Source organism: Oryzias latipes, chromosome 7, assembly GCF_002234675.1.
Source record: "Oryzias latipes chromosome 7, ASM223467v1".
NCBI lineage: Eukaryota > Metazoa > Chordata > Actinopteri > Beloniformes > Adrianichthyidae > Oryzias > Oryzias latipes.
Genome location: NC_019865.2, coordinates 15,986,659 through 16,006,112, shown reverse-complemented (window position 1 = coordinate 16,006,112; position 19,454 = coordinate 15,986,659). Strand labels below are relative to the sequence as shown.

The following is a 19,454-nucleotide window of genomic DNA, read 5'->3' as shown; positions in this document are numbered from 1 at the left end:
TATTGACACAAACAAGATTTGAAATGATTTATTTCAATAGAATTTTGTACAACCAAATACATAAAATAAAAAAAAACAGCAAAGGTGAAATTTCATTCACTAGTTTTTGTTTTTTTTTCTTAAAAAAATATCAGTCGTTCCCCTTGTTCACAAACCATTTCAAAACTGCAACAAAGAAATTACAAGTTTTTATTTCGAGAAGCTGGAAGGCCTTTTTTTAACATTTGTTGGCAAATATAAATATAGTGGTTTGCATGGGGTCTCAAACAGCTGACATGGAAAGAGTGTATACAGTTTACACAACAGTAGCACACTCGCCACTGTCTGTAGTAACCTTTATTAATGTAGAAAACCAGGAACCGTATTTACCAATTTAAATGGATGCGTTTATGACAAGGAAATATGTACATTCAGTTAGCTCTTATAGTCTCTCTGGTTTATGATGTTTGCACTACCATCATGACACTGATTGTCTATTCAGGGGCATAATTGTGAGAATATGTGTAGTCCATGTAGTAATTCTGAGGTCCACCCCTGCCAGCTGGGTGACCCCATGAACAGGGCCCACCTCCAGCCCCTCCCCTAAGTTCATGTCCTCGACCTGGTCGAGGCCAATGTCCGACTGGAGGTACTCCTCGGCCTCTGAAGTTTCCTAAAGAGCCGGGACCGAGAGCGCCCCGCACAGGTCCATGATCCATCGGTCCTGGGATGCCACCATAGCCCACACCACCCATTGGATGTGGAGGCAGCTTAGGTCTGAGTACTGTGCCCCCTCTGGTGGCCAATGTGGGAATGCCCACAGAAGCACAGAGGTTGTTGGCACAGTTCACCTGAGTTCTGGCCGCCTGAAGGCTTTCCCCGGGTTTAGGAAGACCAGCAGGTTCCATTGGTCCAGATGTGACCACGCTCTGGCTCTTTGCAGCCTCACAGGTGGTGGCTCCTCCTATCCCCCATGCACCCTCCCCAGGCCCACTGAGTGTCCTGTCATGCTGTGTGGGATTCCCACTTGGGTTTATAGGCTTGCCGGCCTTGAACCCTGGATGTGCTGTGTCACTAGTGGAAGACAGGCTGGTTGTGAGTGGAGAACCTCCAGCAGCCCCACCGACTTCTGACCCATATGTGGAACCCAGTACCATGAGATGAGGCGGAGGGGGCGGTTTGACCTCCAAAGGGAGGGAAGCCATGCTGGCTAAAGGTCCGACTGGGACCATAACGGGCAGGGTTGGGACTACAGCGGCAGATGTGGTAAGGGGGCGGTACTCCTGTTCCTGGGTGCTGCTGCAGGGCGAGCTGGGGTAGGCGGGAGAAGCCGAGAAGCTTGAGGAGCCGGTGAAGGAGGACCACGGCGCAGAGGGGCAAAGGAAGCTCTGGTGAGGATTTACGGGGAACCCCCCCGGCGACATGCTGCCAATGTCTGTAGACGCCAAGCCCAACTGGTTGGTGGCCTTAAACTGAGAGATGGCGGTTTTAAGAGAACTACTGTCCAGCAGGGTGGGGGTTTTCTCAGGGTTGACCTGTTGGTCTGGTAGTGGAGGACGAAAACCTTCCTTCTCTGGAGTCGGAGGCAAAGGAGGCTTTTCTTCTTTCTTGACCGCCGGAATCTGCTGCGAAGGATCTGACGTGGGCGGAGCTTCACCATCATCAGAGTCTAAGGACATGTCCTCTGCTTCTACACACTCATCGTTTACTGCTAGGAAAAAAAGGGAACAGCAAGCAGAAAGAGATGAAGAAAAACAACAACATCCCAAATCTGAGGTTGTGTTTAACGTTCTGGATGATGATGCCACTCACCGGTGGACGGGGGGGTCGGAAGTTCATTCTGATTAATGGACCCGATCAGGCCGTGGAAACCACTCATTACATCGTCGATGCTCGCTATGACTATTCCATTTCTAGAGAACTGCAGGAACATTTCAAATGGCCTCTCTGTTGAAGAAACAGAAGACAGTCCCGCTAATTCACCGTTTAATCATCAAAGGCACTTACTGATCTAAACAGCATTCAACAAACCCATTCGGCTAGTTGACCGTCAGTTTAACTAAAACCAGGAACGGGATGGAGACGGAAGCAGCTACCTGTCAAAAAGATGAGGTGTCGCTGTTGAGTATGCTGGGCTTGAAGTTTGATGAGGCATTCCAGGTCTGGAGCCTGACGGGACGGAACATCACACTCGTGATACGGGAGGAACTCCACCAGATGTTTCTTCTGATAGGCCGTCAAAAGGTTCAACAGCCCCATAGCGTTAGTGTTTAACCTTGGAGAGAAAACCCAAAATAATGACTTGCACAATTATGGGGGGAGAATTTGTTCTGAACCACTCCTCATTTATCTCCATTTTTCTTTCACAAAGGCGGGCGCTCATGCACAGTAGCCTGTAACCAGTCTGTAAATCTTTTTTCTTTAGACGGGATTTGCTTTTACACTCGTTCTTTACCAGCTTTATGTACGCATTACGAGAACCAATTGGCCCCTAATCTGCAAGTTAAAAAAAATGCAACCAACTAAAGCCCTCTGTATCTTTAAGAAAAAAATACAGAAAAGGAATATTTATTTTTATGTTTTCATCAGCAATCATTAAAAAAATATATATCAATAATTTCGATTTTTCCAGTTCTATCAAATAGTGCTGTAAAGTGTATTGATAACATAAATATCCTACCAAAATAAAAGTGGGTCATTTTGGGTGATAAGTTAAGAATTTACATAGTTTGTATTGATGTTTTAAAATCTAAAATCACTGAAATCATTTCAGGCTTTGGTGTGAGGAAAACTGACCTTCCCAGTTCTTTCAGCTTCTTCTGGGACTTGCAGTGCACCTTCCACTGCCACGGGTGCTCAGGGGTGCTCTGCTCCTCCAGGAACTTCAGCAGACCCTGTAACCGGTCTGGAAAAAAAAAAAAAAAAAAGAGTCCAGTAAAGAGATGACTAAGCTGTAAAGGTATCCAGTCCCAGCAAACCTTATCAAACAACTCTGATTATGCTGCAAAATGTCCCTCTTCAGATCTTCAGATCCACTTCTTGTCCCCATTGGGAACGTTTTAACAGTAGAACCCCTCTGTGCGGCTGGCGTTGTTGCTCAGCCAGGGAAGAAATACACACAAACTGTCTCTCATGGGTGTGGTGTAGTACGACATCCTGCCAGCTCAATCAGTTCTCTTCAGACTGACATGGTTCATTTGAAGACTGCAAACTAAAATAGACTCTGATATCTACTTTTATAGGAGCAGAGCAGGAGGCTAATCTGTGGAATGAATCCCACTAGTGAGTCAACGCTGATGAGCTACGATGGCTGCATGGAACAGCTGGCAGAGCACAGGAGGACTGCAGTGCATGGTAGAGTCTAAGTTACATCTGCAAATACATATTTGGACAGGATACATACGAGTGATGCCACTTGAAATTGAAATCAGATATTTTGAAATCAGAATTTTTTTTAATAAAAAAACTGGCAACAAAACAAACATTTAGAGGTAAGATCTTAAGCCCGAGCCCGAGTCTGGGGTAAATGACAATCATTACGTTCGGGTCGGGTTGGGTCAGGCTTCTCTCTCGCTGCCTTTATAATAAATATATTGTAATGGCGGCAAAGAAGCTCCTTAGGCGGGCAGTTGTCAAACAGCTCTTTATTACTCCTGTATGTCAGAACGGATACCGCACGAACCGAAAGGCACAGCCAGCTTCTTCTCACTCAGAGGGAGAACGTTCGCCAAACGCACACACACACGCACACACACAGGTAGACCCCGCCCCCTCTATCCCACCAGTCACCAGCCCACCGTTGATTGACATACACTGTGGTCCAGCAACTGGCAGAAAGAGGGGGGCGCCGGCCACCCGCAGCTCTGCGCAGGTGTCGTGAATGGAATCTTCCCTCTGCAAGTCCGCATCTATTTTGTTTAGGTATCCCCGATATAGAGCAACAAGAAGTCAAGGATAAACTTAAGACAGGGGAACTGAAAAGGCAAACACGCACCGCCGCGGCTGCATTGAGTGAGTGCGCGTCAAGATCTCTCTTTCACTCTCTTTGTCTGGCCTCTAATTCTGTGTTCCAGCGTTATTTCATTGTGCAAATGCATTTATCATGATCATAAAAATATGTAGATTATTTTAACCTTAAATCTTGCTGGGTTTTTTTCTGCCAAAAATACTATGGGATAAATTGAAATTTCGGGTTTGCTTCGGGCTCGGGCCTGCAAATCAAGTTAATTGGTCGGGTTCTGGCCGGGTTCGGCTTTAATGCCCGCGGGCCTGTGTCGGGTCGGGCTGCATTTTTTAGGCCCGATCTTACCTCTACAAACATTCTTGTTGGGAATTCTACTGCAGACTTTACTATATGAACCCATCTTTAATGATATCAAAAGTGTTCCCTTGCACCTTCATTTTCCAAGAAAATCTAACGAACAATTTTTGGAAATCACAGCATATTGCAGATGTAAAAAGGATAATTATTGGAGTTTCAATCACGATCACAGAGAAAGCTGTTCGCCTTATAACCAGTGAAATGCATGACAAACACAGAAACATGTTTATTATTTGACCTGCTTACCTTCTGACTTTCCCTGTTTAATAGAAACACACCCTTTTATACATGGTAATAATTGAAACTAGGGCTTCGCTTTATTAAATTGTGTTTGGATGAAGATTGACAAACTTAAGATAAAAGCTGCTTCTGGAGCTTGTAGTCAATTAAGAAAAACAACTGAACCAAACTAGGCCTGGTAAAACATGTACAAAAACGATTGGTAACGTAGCAGACCAAGTATTTCCCCTGTTTTTAAAGAGAAAAATCTTTTGTCCAAATATTCTGCATATAGTCTACTACTAAACTCTACTGCAAAACGTCAAATATTTACCAGCTTTTCAGTAATAACTGGTAGTACTGGGGACAACATCTGTTTGGTTATTTTCTATTTGGTTTTCATACATGAAATTGTCCCAGATGAGATGATCTCAAATGAATAGAATAGTCAGCTTTCTGTCACCCACAGAGCTCTCCCTCCCTGAACCCAAACTGTCGTCCTAACTTCCTCTCTGCACGCCACAGCTCGTTAGATGGACAGATAACACGGGAGAACGGTTAATGGAAACAACGGTTCTTTTTGGAACAACACAAGTACTTGGTAGGGTTGGGCGATGTCCCTTAAATTGGCAGTTGACGATGTTTGCAGTAAACCATCGGGATGGACGATGATATGGTCAGGTGGGGCAGCGGCGGATATTTTTAATTTTTCGTTTTTATATGATTATTATTCGTTATTTAACTTTATTACTTCATTTATTTTATTTCCCAACTAATGACTCATCCGCGATGATCCAGTATAAACTGAGGGAAGAGACTTTAACAAAAATAAATCAATAAACAAAATAGAAAAGAAGTAGTCCGCTCTTGCACTTGATTAGTCAGGTGGACCGAGCGACCGTGTCTCTGAGCAGAGCAGTCGGACTTTGTGTTTGAGGGGAAGGGAGGATGCTTTGTTACGTGTGCGCTATGTGTGGGAGACTTCAGACTGTGATATGTCCCGCAGCTCTAGGTGAACGAGCTACTGAACTCAGGAGAACGGGGTCTTCCGGTAAAAGTGTGTGTCCGGGCAGAGCTCGGACCGTCAGCTCACACAGCGGCTTTGTGGGAGAAATGTCGCTCAGTCCTTAGAAACCGTTCAAACAATCACGTGGATTTGTGTTTCCAGTCGTGTCCCGACAAAAATAAAGCCTGATGTTATTCCCACATATTTACGTGCAGCCAGGATGCAGATTGCAGCTTTTCCCGCATGGATTATATGTTCATCAAAGGCTAAATGTTGCTAACCTGTGTTAGCCTCTTAGCATCGTAGTCCTGGCCTCTTCCAGCTCCGTTCTTCAGCACAAAAAGCACTGACCACATGGATTAAAATTAAAATGATGAGCGAACAGGCACTTCATAATAACCGTAACATTAATAAAAGCATGTTTAGAAGATAATCTAGTATTTTACGGAGCTGCCAGATATCTATGTATGTAGCCTCTCAGCGGAACTCATTTCCCCTTCCGGTATTTGAAACACTATTGCGCATGCGCGAATGATTTATTCCAACCAAAAGTGTGCCCCATTTGAACATTTGTTAAATTCTGAAAACGTTTTTCTGGGCCCATGTACACGGTTGGATTCTAATCCGACCATTGATACGATCAAGATATTTTGCACATGTAACCGCGGCTTATGGTGCCGACTCGCAGCGTGGCGGGGGCGTGGCATCACGATGGTGTCTCTCCATCGTGAGGTCAGTCACCCATCACAACCCTAGTACTTGGTATAAAAATGTCCAACTTTCCCATTTTTATTATTAATTATTCTGAAAATATAAAGTTTTGTTTTTCATCAGCAATACTTTATACCTGCTGCTGGCAAAACAACTGATAATCAAGTTAAGAGACAAAGGTTTCCAGTGCTGTTGGGGATCAGTATCAGGAAATCCCACCGACACAGCAACAGGCAAAAGCTCCCGGTCAGAGTACGCTTCAGCAGAGTCAGACCTACCTTGTGTGATGAGATCTGGATTGAGGACAAACTCATCAGACACTATGAACCCTCCAGACACAAACAGCTCATTGTATGTGTGATTCTTCACATCGTCCAGAGAGTCCACCCCGGCGAAGCTCACCGAGGGCAGTTTCTTCAAAGACACCAGGGCAGGAATCTGCAGCGCAACATAGGGACATCAATGTTTTTATTAAATACACTTTAGATTCACTCAAACAATGAAGAAAGAAAGACTGAATGTTGTTCAGAGCAATCTGTAACAATTCAATCACATTTTCAGTGTCCAAGAGAGATCTTCAGAACAACACTTCTGCAGCAAGTTTTGACTATAAGCTACAACTCAGAGAAGTCCTTCATCCAAATAAAAGTGTGCAATAAACTTGTAGCATCTTGCGAAAATAAAATAAGAACCTGTGTTCCCTAAAACATTGGTGGAGTTAGGGGAAAAAAAGTCATTTAACCTGTTTATCCCAAGGGTCAGTCGAAAAAGTGTACCTGAACTTTTTTTTTTTTTCCTTCTTAATTGATGAAGTCAGCAAACAGCATGTTAGCTGTAGTTTGAAAGCACAACAGCATAAAGAGGGAATCCTGTGGGAGTCATGTTCACCAGATAAGACATCCCGATTGATCACTGTCATCTGCGTTGATGGCTGTGAGCCTTCATGCAGATCCTGAAGGCTCAGTGAAATCCTGGCTGTTAGCTCTCACAATAGTTTTGGCGTTTGGTGAGGGAATTTCAGGAGATATTTTCAGATTTTATAGCTGCTAGCAAAAGTTCTAGATGCTAAGAGTTATTTGGGGATTCATTAACTCTTATTATTGAATATTACTCTGGTCTTTGATAGCAATAGTACTTAAAGCCAGTTGGCCAAGGTTTTCCAACCAATTTGGGATGTTTGTTACCATGTCTGGACTGGATGCGTGTTCACAGCTCATGCATATTTAATGATAAAATATGTTATCAGCACAGACAACATTCATACCACAACAAATAAAGGAAGACTTTGTAATACAAAATCAAGAAATCAGAGTACGGTGCGCAGACTGTTACCTTGTGCACGTGTGCAGCAATGTCCTCGTTCCGAATGATGATGAGGAGTTTATCCAAACTGCCACTGTTTTCTAAAAACATCTGTGGACTGCACTCACGGTTGCCGAGGCTTTTCAAGTACTCCTATGAACAGGAAGAGGAAGTGTGCACTGTCAGAGATGTTCTCTCTTTCCTTAAATATATCATATGAAACAGCATTTAAAAATATAAAACATATTTAGCAAAAATAATTCTGAAACAACATTTGAAACCTTTTGAAAATGTTTGTTTTTAACATTTTCTTGAGGCATTTTAGGATGGAGGACATATATATGTATTAGACAATTAAGCTCTAAAATTAAGCTCTAAATTGTATTTGTTGCGAGTCAGGAGCAGACAAAAAAATGCTATTTGAAAAAGATTGTATTTGTTCTGTAAAAAATACGCTGAGCTTTGGTAACAAGCTCTATGCTCTGCAACAGAGAGGGGGAAGGGGGCGGGGTTGCCTTGCCCCAACGGTCCCACCAAAAACTCCAGAGGCAAATTTCTGCAGGAACTGTCCTAGAAAACAATGCAGGTTTTTTTGGAGAGTGGCTAAAAACAGCACCACTGGGAACGCTTTAAAAATACTCAAAAAGAAATCGGAGTGGGTCTTTAAAAATATCGGGAGACTGATGAACACAATAGCTCAGTCATGTTCACAGAAGCTGGATCCTCGATCGTACCTTGATCTCCTTGCACACCGTGCTCTCGTCTCCCTCGTCTCCGGAGTAAATGTAAAACTTAACCGTGTTCTTGGTAACATCTTTAAAGATCTCCACCAAGCTGCTGAAAACCTCTGGTTTCAGCTGTCCGATTAGGCCGCCAGCCAGGAGGTTAGAACCACCGCCGGGATTCTGTTCGGGAGATTCTGATGTAACATTTGAGGGAGAATAGACCTCTCCCCCTGACTCTGATGAATTTTCTATTTTCACTTTGATAGATGTCAGTTCCTTGTTGGGAGTAGTCTTTCCACTCTGGGAGGAGGCAGTGCCCTTTGGAAGTGCTGGTTCTGTTTTAAGTTTGAAAGTCTGGGCTGGAGCTGGGGGTGGGGTTGTCAGACCGCACGCTTCTTCTGGGGGAGTTGTGGAGGTGACCTTGGTGGAAGAGGATGGAGCTGGGATCAGCTGGTCCATCTTCTCCCTCAGTGCTTCAACGTGCCCCTGAACCGAGGCGGGGGAGACGTAGGGTACCACGAAGTCGGAGAAGCCGCTGTTGGGCTGCCAGCAGTGGCGTAGGGGGAAGCGTGAGGGGAGCTTTGAGGTATAGCAGATGTGTTGGGACTGCATGATGTTTTTGATATCCGAGCTGAGGCTGTGAAGTTCCTGGTTTATGATGGTATCCAGGCTTATGGAAGGCCTGAAAGGAACCTCCTCAACAACAGTCATGGTGGGAGTGGTAACCGCCTTCACTTCCGGCACTGTAGGCACCTTCGGCTCTGGGTCGCTTTCCGCCATAGGCTCAGTTTCCAGGGATTTTGGAGCCTTAGGTATTGACTCGGGAAAATACTGCTCTTTGTCTGGAAGAAAGCAGAAAGAGAACATATCACTGTAATGTCATATTCATTTAGATACGTCGTAGAGTTTGTGAGCTATGGCTATAAGGTACCTTCATTAGAGGGGATCTCCCCAGTTGGGATGTCAGAGCAGTGCGTTTGTTTTGGCGGGGAGCCAACGCTGCACGGACTGCCAGGGCTGCAGTCCATGTCCTCCTAAACAAAGACAACAAGCAGATGCACTTAATCAGACTCCACACCCAAGCAAAAGTTGAACAAAATAATGAATGACCTGTTTCTGTCTCACCTCCACGTAGTTGGTTTGTGACAAAGGCTCGTTTTGCTTCTCCTGGTCGGCGAGTGACGGTTCCACTCTTCCTGCGCTTTTGGAAGGCTCGCCGTGGTTGGCCTGCAGGGGAATCGCACCCTGGGTGACGGCTTTGTTGAGTGTGGCCAGCAGGATTTTCAGAAGGCGCTGGGTCTCGTTGACGGCGGAGGCGTTGGGGTTCCCCCGAGCCCTCAGGTCAGTGTCATAGATGCCCATGCTCTCCATCACTGCAGTTAGGTTCTCGTTCTGGCCCCCCTCATCACCCATGTCGTCAGCCTGGGCTGCTTGGAAGATGCACACAAGTAGAGAGATATGCTTAACTTCCTTTATCAGCAGCAGCTGCAAACGTACTTGATAGAAGCACGCTCGTGCAAACCATATTCCCCAAATCTCCATTCAACCAAACTTTTATAGTGGTAGACCATACATAGTGGGAGGGGGCATAGATTCTGACTTACTCTTTACCTCCAGGAATAGTTTTAGTTGCAACTAATAAAGCAACAATCTGTTCCTATCAGTTCTGATCCACTTTTGCAGTTCTCCTTGGTAACTTCCAGGAGGCTGACAACATATTCAGCAGAATTCAGGACTTTACAGGCTCTCCTCAGTGCTTGAAGCTAAGAGGATCAAACAATAAACAACTGTATCCATTCATCTGTGAACTAGACAGATGAATGGATGTGAACTAAGAGTAGTCAGATTTCACTTTATAACTCACAAATCTCTCAACAGTAATTCAAATAAACGGTCTTAACTGAAAGCAAAAAAATTCTATATTCCAAAAAAAAAACTGCATTTGATGTTGCCTTTACCTTTTTGAAGAACTTTTGCAGATAATTTTAAAGAAAAATCTCAGAAAAACTAAATATTGCCAACTGTAGTTAGCAGCACATTTCCTCTGCCCCCATCATTTATTGATTCTGTGTAAGTAAGAAATGGGCTGCAGCCAAGTGCTGAATTCAGCTGTTCAACAGAAAATCTGCTCCGTTGGTCAGTTTAGAGTAAAATATGTCAACAGATTGTAAAACACAAAAGATTTAGTGTCAATTGATCACTCAAATGTAATCAGAGTATTTTTGGAGGAACTGACAGAAATGATTCTGAAGATGTTTCAGTGACATAACAAAGGCTGGTACCTCTGCTGGGTTCTCCGTTGCTTAAATGATCGGTGCATTGGTGTTTGTTAATGCTTCCTCTCTCGTCTTCTTCAAACTTCCTTTTGAGAGTGTTGACGTCCCAGCCGCCGTCCTCGCCCCTGTCCTTTCCGGGATCCTTCACAAGGGTTTTCTTATGTAGTTGGATGAGTCTGAGCAGCTGTTTCATTTTGTCTTTATCATACTCGGTCTGGGACACCCGACCCTTCTGGGGTTGAGGCTGGGGCTCCGCCAGAGTCTTGGGTTGCAACTGGGCACCGTTTGATTGAGTCAAGTCAGGCCTTCGCTTGCTTATGTCTATGGTCGGGTTCTCCTGGGCCGGCCTTGTCTGTGGGAGCCTTTCTGCGGGTCTCTCGGCTCTATCCGAGCCTCTGTCTGAGCCCCCCCAGTCAGAAACAGGGCTGTACTCCACCAAAGCTGGGGCAGACTGCAGCGGGGGGGTGGGGACGGGGTTCCGTATCCGCTCCATTATGTCCTTCGCCTTATTTAAAGGTAAAATGTAGTTAGCCGGGTTGTGGGTGTATGATCGCAGCACGGCGTCCGTGTTAAACTTTGGTCTGGGCGCTGGATGAGGAGTTGTCCTTTCATCCACGTTATATTTGTAGTCAGGCAGCATGAATGGCCGCACTGTGCCCGCATCCATGCGAGTCAGGTAATCCGTGGCCTGGCGCTCCACGCCGGCGCTTATGTCCTTGCCTGGGTTGGGACGCAACTTGAAGAGAGAGTAGTGCAGTGCAGGGACGAAAGGCTCCATGGAGGACAGGATGGCCGGTTGAGGCTCCACCGTTAGCGGCTCCGGCTCGAAAAGTCTTGATGCTAAGATTTAAAAAAAATACACTTCTTTTTATTTTGCAACTTTAAGAACATGACTCAGTAGCAACAGCTTAGTATCAGTCAAAACTGGAGCAATAAAAAAATGCAACACTGAACTCCAGTGAGGAACTTTTTTCATGTCCAAACTCACTCACTACCCCCTGGCCCCTAAAAGACAATACAGACATACAGTGCTGGACTATCCAGAGACCTGGACTTCAATCCGTTCGTACACATGCTCGCTGTTTTTATTGAAATATCAAACTTGATGTCACCAATTTTCCAAAGCTGTGGAAAATTGCTCCGATGAGGAAAACCTGGATTTATAAAAAACTAATTTACAAACATTTTTTCAAATGACAACGTGTAATGCATTGTGGTCTATTTTCCGCGATCTAGTGATCATCAATACACACTGGTTTTTCGCAGAGACTTCTGGGAAATTTCCAAAGTAATGGATTTTGAAACTGTAAATTGGAAAAACTTGACAAGATGGCCAACGCCCTACATTGCGTGTTAACTTGGGAGTGAATTTGGACACAGCCATAGTCTCCACTGTCTAACTAAACAGGTTTGGTGATATCAAATGTAGCTAATAATGACATCTTATCAAAACAGATGCAGAAATCCTACTTACAATACTTCACAACCATCCTGGACTCCTGGAAGATGAACAGCGCTTGCAACTTCTTCTCAATCCGCCCACGCCTCTCTGCAAACCAAACGGCAACCTTTTAGCTCTCACCAGGGACAACAAGTAGGTGGTAGATAATGACAAACAAGCAATTCAGACTTCTTGTACCTTTTGACTCAACCATCTGAGTTGAAGACAACAGAAAGAGAAAGCCTCTGTCAAACAATGGCTTCACCAGCACCTAAAAAAAAGGAGGGCAAGCATTAGACGGTTACTATGTCCTGAAACTTTCAGTGAAATCCATCCAAACGCTGAGTTGTCAGAGGAGCTTCTCCTTAATGCTTCTGGGAAGATTTGAAGATTAAGTTGAAGACGAAGACAAAACACTTCAATGCAAGTGGACTGACTGTGGTTACCTTTTGTGCGACACTGAAAAACATATTAAAAATAAATAAATAAAAACACTCAAGAAGCTTATTTTCAGCTTCATAATTCTAAACTACATACGACTGGCTGTCAAAGTTCAGTCCTCATCTAGAAGGAAAAAAAACAGACGATGAGCTGCTCAAAGAACTAAGCCATATATTTTTCGTCAAACTCTTAAATTTGAATGATATTTTACAATAAACAATGCCGTCACCATACTTAAAATAAAGTTTTGCCAGTTTATCCAGGCAGCTAATGTATTATATCATTACCCTGCATTGTGAGCAAAAGTGAGCTTTTTTATTTCTCTCGCTTTTCAGTCAACTATTGTTACTTCCTACTACGGATGGGTATCGTTATGGTTTTAACGGTACTACTACTCTTATCGATACTGCTTATCGATCCGGTATTTTAACGATACTCTTATCGATACTTTGAGGACGGAAAATAAATATATAAATTAAGAAAATAACGTGTTTTATTTCCTCACCATGCAACAATGTTTTTTAACAAAACATTTTACTTTATGCATTTTCCAACTTGAAAGGTAAAATACACGAAAAAATAAGAAAGAAGAAAAAAAAAGAAAGGAAAATGTAAATTGTCATGATGTAAATATAAAACAAATTGAATAAATGTCTGAGTTAATAAGATCATCCCAGAGAAAGTCTGAAAAGCTGCGTCTAAATCTGATGCCCGTGTTTCAATCTCTGACAGAGCCTCTCCCCCTGCTTTTCCTCTCTACCTGTTCACATCTTCTGCAGCAGTGAGTCGTTTTTTTCCCGCGCCCCTCCACTGTATTCTACACAGAGAGCACTAAATACGGTCATCATAGCAGCAGGTTGACACGATAGTCTGGGCGCTCTCGCGCAGATTTCATTAATTTTACGCGCGCGCCGCGTAATGTCTGAACAACAGCCCCGCCCCCCGTGCACACGAATAGCCTGACAGACCTCTCCTCTTCAGCGAGAATAGCTAAATTATTTAAACGGAAAATTGACTGACTTGGTGAGTTAAATATGGCAGATAAGGTTTGTATTTTGTGGGACACAAAAGAAAGCGACTTCTGCAGTACCGATAGCAGAACCGTTGAGGTCAGATCTTAACGATGCTGCGGTCTTGAAGAATGTTGCCCCGGGGCTCGTTCAATACCAGGGCTCGGTACCCATCCCTACTTACTACTAAGACCTGGCCAAATCTGCAGCATCTTTTTGCTGAGAACACTTTTTATTGTTTTAATCTAAAAGAGAAGATGGCTGATATAAATTTAGCTTTACTGTGCATTTGTTGGACCAAAGTGGAAGAGTAGAGGGAATAAAATCCAGTTTTCATAAATGCTGCAGTGCAAACAGCAGTATGGTGCTATTTGCCCGGGATTTAGTTTATTCTCATCTCCGTGCATGTTTAGATCTTCTCACAGCTACAGGTAAGTGACTCACCATTCGGTCCCTTTCCAGTTTGCTGATCAGTGCCGTTAAGCTGCCGTTAGTAGCTTTGCCTTTCCCGTCGACCACTTCAACGAGGCTGCAGGACATCCCACACTTCATTACTGCAAACAAGGAGAGCCAAGATTCAAAATGCATCTGATACATTTCAATAATCGTGTTTGTGTAACGCACAGGTGATCACAGGCTCAGGGATTTTGCGTTAATAAAAGACAAACGTGTGACTGACCTTCCCGTGACATACTATAGGTGTCCCAGGAAAAGAGCACAGAGGGAATCTTTCTCTTCACCTGCTCCAACTGCATGCCCTGATTCATCTCCAACTTCTCAGGCCTATACCGGAAGACAGGTAATGTATCAGGCAGAGATTTCTGTATAGCACAAGCACAGTCTAACCTCTCCTCACTAGTTAATTTTATACATTGTTAAAGTTTACAATTTCAAAATGAATCAGTCACTAACAAGATCTTTAAAGGAAAAAGAGGTTTGCTGTACATTAAGATGCGAAAAACAAACAAAAGGTATACAACAGAAAAGAATGGGCCTCACAGTCTGAAAGGAAGGTAGGGCCGCGAGAAGGACCGTAAACTGATTGGGAACAGCTCCTGGCCCTTGTTTATTAGTGGACCACTCCAAACCTGGTAGCAGCTCCTCCCTGAAACAGCAACCACAAACTTAAGAGATAAGTCTGCAAATGCAAACGCACAAATCTGCTCTTATTTTGTAACATAAGGATGTCATTTAAAAAGGGAAACCTTTTGATTACAACTGAATAAACGGCGAAAACAAAAGAAGAATTACCTCTACTTCCATCAGAGGGGATAGTGTTGAACCTGATCAATAGAGAAGAGGTATTTTAATGCAGAACCCTGTGCAAACTGAAAAATAAATAAAGTACATGGAGAATGTTCCATCTATACCTGTGAGCTGTTAAAGGAGTTCCTGCCGCCTCCTTCCCTTTGTACTGAAAGGAAACCACAGCGTAGGGGCACACGTGTCGGGGTCGTGCTTTGATCTCATCAAATGCAAACTCGAAAAAGAATTGCTGCAACACAACGATGATTCAGAGAAATGCAAATATTTCAAATCATGGGAGGATTAAAAAATACATTTTTAAGATAGAGATGGTACTTGAGTTTACCTGTGTAAGCTCAAAAGCTCTATATGACAGCAAAGACGTGACTCTATTGGCAATTTTGGACAAATGACAGTCAAACTTGGGGGAAGGTTCAATGGCGTTCTTGGGCATGTTCTCATGTATGTGCTTGATTCTTCCCTGAGGATGGAAAACATGCATGTATTGCCTTGAAGCCTCAAAACACTCAAAAAAGTCTAAAAAAACAGAACAAACAAGACTGTACTCACCCTCATTATTTTAAAAATAATCATATCTCCAAAAGAGCCCACTTCAAATGGATTGATTTGTAACAAGTCTGAGTATTTGGACAGATAAACACCTAAAATGACAAGAAGGATTTCAATAAAGAGAAAAGATGACTTCCTTTAAATGCTTGGCACTGTTTACAAAAAATGTATTTTCCTTTAAATTGAAAGGATGGGTCAAATATTCTTATACTGTTGCATCGATTTTATTTTATTTATTTTTTATTGATCATAAAAGTAGGGCTGAACGATATGAGGACAACTCACGATATGCGATATTAGTGATTAATATTGCGACGACGATATAACTTGCGGTATATGAACACTTAGCAAAACAACCAAAAACATCATTTCCATTTCATTGCAACAGATTAAAACTTATACTCCAAATGACCCTTACATAGGAGACGAACATCTGACATAAAAAGGACTCCATCAGATTGGTCTATGATGTACAGGAGTCCATCTGATTGCTCAAATGCTTAAAGGGATTTATTTGAGTCGTTAAATACTTCAGGCTGCCATAAGATTGTTTTATCACATTTAAGGTAATCAATTTTTGCGACATGCATACTACTACTCAACATACTGCGCGTTCTTTAAAGAAAAGCTTTAAACTAAAGTGACTCGCTTACCCATAGATGGATTTCCTAGTGTGGTAATCCTACAGTGTCCAACTGACAGACCCTTCTCACAGACCCACTGGAGCTGAACAAAAACAACAAATTCAAGCTCACACACAATCCAACCCTGTGTTGTGCACTAGCGAAGCTTTAAATAGACGCTAACCTTTGATTTGTCTGGAAAAAGGAAGCAGTACGACTCTGCCAGGTCCTGTTCGGTCCGCCCCTCCTGCTTCATCTCTCTCCGTTTTTCAATGAACTGATAGAAAAAGTATACGAGCGCGGTGGAGAAGACATAAAGTGAGACAGTCTTAAAATGCAGAATTTGGACCATCAGCAACAAGAAATAACATTTCAGATCATTTGTTGAGGCAGCATTCTTGGACATGTGATCCTGACCTCCTTCTCCAGCAGTTCATTGTGAATGAGCCTGGCTTTGCTGTAGGAGAACGCCGTCCGTGATGATGGGTCCAGGTTAAACGACGAGATGAGTTTGATGAGGTCCTCAAACTCCCGACTGTCAGGGGGTAGAAACTGGTACAAGCCTGCAAACATGAAATGAACATAGTTCAAAAACCTGGCTTATTTTTGAAACATTTAGAAGAAATTTGATGTTGCAAACTGTGCATTAACATCCACCCTCCTGATGAAACCAATCAAATCTGAACTCTAATAGGTAGAAGTGTAACAATTTATCGATTAATCGATTTATTTTCCCACGATCCAACCAGGTCGATCATTCTAGTCCAATGTGTGGAAACACTTAGAATATTACAAAGACATGTGACCATATGGTGCAGTTCTAATTACGTTGCCTTTGTATTGTTTTGATGTGGAAACACAACAGTGGGCTGACCTTTAGGAAACTAAAATGAGAATGGATATGATATTCATTCTTGTTTACTTGCAAATATATTTCGCTAAGATGTCTTAGATCGATTTTAGGTCAGCAAATCGTATTTTGGAAAAAAAACAACTAATATTGAGCATGAACTCAACCTCGTGATATGAATCAAATTATAATGAATCCTTCAAATATCCTGTCACTCATTAACTTATTAAGGATTCTGTTACATTTCGTCTGCAATAATCAAGGATGCTTGGGATAGAATTAGATGTGAGGGGGAAATAAAAATGTTTTAATAACAGACTGACAGTTTCCACAGCCTCCTCCACAGGTAACCAAGCTGCATTCCTGCCTCCATTTCCATAATATGCAGTCACTCTGACCTCATGCAAAGTGAAAGCAACGCTAGCTGCCTTCAGGAAACATGGATCATAGATTCTCAGCCATAGATCACATGGAATACTAGACAATATATGTGTGAGGGTAAAGGGCAGCAAAAGGCTAGAACAAACAACTAGCTAGCTTCTTAGCTAACAAACTATGCAAATGAAACTTCTTAAAACTGAAAGGTCAGCCCAGGTCATGTCAACTTTGCACATCATGTGTATTGATATGTCTATGTAACGCCTTCCTGGTTGAATTTCGACATTTCTCCCAGATGGAAAACAAGTGTCAGAAGCAGGGGAGGCTTAGACAGGTGATGCGGTTAAATCCAGCCATGGTCCTTCAAGCTAGTTCAAGTTTGAAAGTCCAGCGGCGTAAGTAAGTCGATGAAAAGTGTTGTGGGCATCCCCAGTGCCGTGCCCTTCACTGAGGTCACAGAGACACCCACACGCTGTCAGGTGATGCCTGGGAGCCGCTAAACAGCGACCGTCGAGTCCGACTCGGCCCGAACTAAAAAGGTGTAGAAACGAACCCAGCTGGGCAGCCTCTGAAAAGTGCCGCTCCGGGCGCCTTGGGGAACGCCGCCGCCGTTGGTCACTCGGTAACTTGAGCCGGCCCACTAATGCTAACGCTCTGTCTGCAAACACTAGCCCTGCACACGACGGCTGTTTGTGGCTTTAACCGGCGGGATTTCAGCTCAATCTTTAAGACAGATATAGCCCCAGAAACTAATAAAACCTTTGCAATTAACCGACTAGCTAACGAGTTAGCTACACTGAGCTGAATTATGAAAGGTAGGGCAGGCTGGGTTCATAATCATCAGCGACATGCGATGCAACCACCTTTCCGCTCTCTCGTCTTCCGAGGGATTTGGAAATTTCTCCGTGGCAGCTCTTCACTCGATCTGTGGGCTGGCGAAGGAGAACTGTTACAGCTCCGGACGTCTCCCTGCACGCTCCTCCGCCGCTCAGGAGCTTCTCGTTCGGGCATTACACCGTCTCTACATCCAGGTTGATCGCCATTTTGGTTGGCTGTGGCCGAGGTGGTGGCTGAATTCTTCTGGGGTTCGCCTCCCTCGGGGTGCAAAGCGGCCCTCTCGCTGCGTTCTGAGTCCGTTTTTCCAACCGCGCCGGGGTTGAGGGCCATTTTTTGGGCTCCGCGCAGATAGCGAGGGAACTGTAGCTCTGACGATTACGACGCCGCTTCACACACTGTCCTCCTCACCCAGCCTCCGCCATTGTGAAAATGACGTTCACGTTCTTCTCCACCACTGCAAAACGCTGCCGTCACTGTTTACATACAAGAAAATTTGCGCCACCTAGCGGCAACTTGAGGTATTGCAACAACTGACATGTTAAGAAAAAGGGAAACGAAACTGAGATGCTCAGTAAAAATCTCTCTGGCAATAATTTATTAGAAAATAAGCACACATGATGTGATAAATATTAAAACAAAACCATAGGCATATTTGTACATTTTAAATCCATTATCAATATTTTAAAGTATAAACAAAAAATGTATATTATGTATTCAGTCAAGCTTGTTTATGATTTCTTATAAACTAGTACAGTTAGAGAGCAAAATTAAATATGAGAAGTAGGCCAAAAAAAAACGTTTCCAAAACGTTAACAGTTGTATTGCTCTATTTCACCACAAGGTGGCAATCAAAGATCAGTGACTAACAAAAGTTCTAAGCAGAATTAATTTTCAACATACAAAATACCGAAAACCTGAAGTTTCCAAGTACATTTACTTATCCTGAGACCAAATATCTAAAAAAAAATAGATAAAAGAATTGTTGAAAGTAATTAAAAAAATACCAAATAAGTCTGAGTAAGTCCTTAAAATGCTATTTTCCCTTTTCCCACCCTCCTTATGTCCAAACTAATACAATGAAACAGTTAAAATAAAATATTTTTTATCATTTATTTAATAGGTATCTTTTGTAACTGTGGGAACATTTGCTTTAATAATGGTAAATGGCGTATACTTATGCATTTCTACCTACAAGGCCCAAGGCACTTTACAGTCACAGACCCATTCACACAGTCACACACTGGTGGCAGCTCCGCTGCTGAACACTGGTGCCAACCTCCCACCAGAGGCAAGGTGGGGTTAAGTGTCTTGCCCAAGGACACTTCAACACATGGGTGTGCAAGGCAGGAATCGTACCTGCAATCTTACAATCATGGGTCAACCACCCTACCGCTGCACCACGGCCACCCAATAATAAAAGGTATTACCTTGCCTCCAGTTATCATGTATTTACAACATAGTCAGCCTAAAATGAATGTCTCCCTCTACCTTGTGCAACACTGTGCATATAATCAGAATAC

At 43.3% G+C, this 19,454-nt stretch overlaps 1 protein-coding gene across 3 annotated transcripts; it reads right to left on the bottom strand.

Annotated features, from left to right (window-relative positions):
• Nucleotides 1-175: 175 nt before the first annotated feature.
• Nucleotides 176-18,393, bottom strand: LOC101164979 (protein TASOR). Of its 3 annotated transcripts, none has more exons than XM_011477226.3 (23): nucleotides 17,961-18,393; nucleotides 16,287-16,432; nucleotides 16,054-16,146; nucleotides 15,900-15,972; nucleotides 15,247-15,338; nucleotides 15,023-15,157; nucleotides 14,802-14,926; nucleotides 14,683-14,714; nucleotides 14,431-14,536; nucleotides 14,111-14,214; nucleotides 13,876-13,985; nucleotides 12,179-12,251; nucleotides 12,014-12,088; nucleotides 10,546-11,379; nucleotides 9,389-9,693; nucleotides 9,195-9,297; nucleotides 8,273-9,105; nucleotides 7,569-7,691; nucleotides 6,515-6,674; nucleotides 2,776-2,884; nucleotides 2,076-2,254; nucleotides 1,792-1,926; nucleotides 176-1,690 (listed from the first exon to the last, which is right to left on the bottom strand). In XM_011477226.3, the coding sequence occupies exons 1-23, from the start codon at nucleotides 18,262-18,264 to the stop codon at nucleotides 474-476; spliced, it is 5,466 nt and encodes a 1,821-aa protein (XP_011475528.1). In that variant the 5' UTR covers nucleotides 18,265-18,393; the 3' UTR covers nucleotides 176-473. The 3 variants fall into 3 exon arrangements, with proteins under 3 accessions (XP_011475528.1, XP_011475529.1, XP_004070808.1); XM_011477227.3 differs by having other exon boundaries at nucleotides 176-1,687; nucleotides 17,961-18,392; XM_004070760.4 differs by having other exon boundaries at nucleotides 9,389-9,690; nucleotides 17,961-18,392.
• Nucleotides 18,394-19,454: the final 1,061 nt, after the last annotated feature.

Excerpts from the sequence above, each read along its gene's own strand:
- LOC101164979 (XM_011477226.3), bottom strand. The coding sequence starts at position 18,264 with ATGGCCCTCAACCCCGGCGCGGTTGGAAAAACGGACTCAGAACGCAGC. Across the intron at positions 15,339-15,899 it reads ACTAGGAAATCCATCTATGG|GTGTTTATCTGTCCAAATAC; the intron begins GTAAGCGAGTCA and ends TTGTCATTTTAG. Across the intron at positions 14,715-14,801 it reads ACTCCTTTAACAGCTCACAG|GTTCAACACTATCCCCTCTG; the intron begins GTATAGATGGAA and ends TCTATTGATCAG.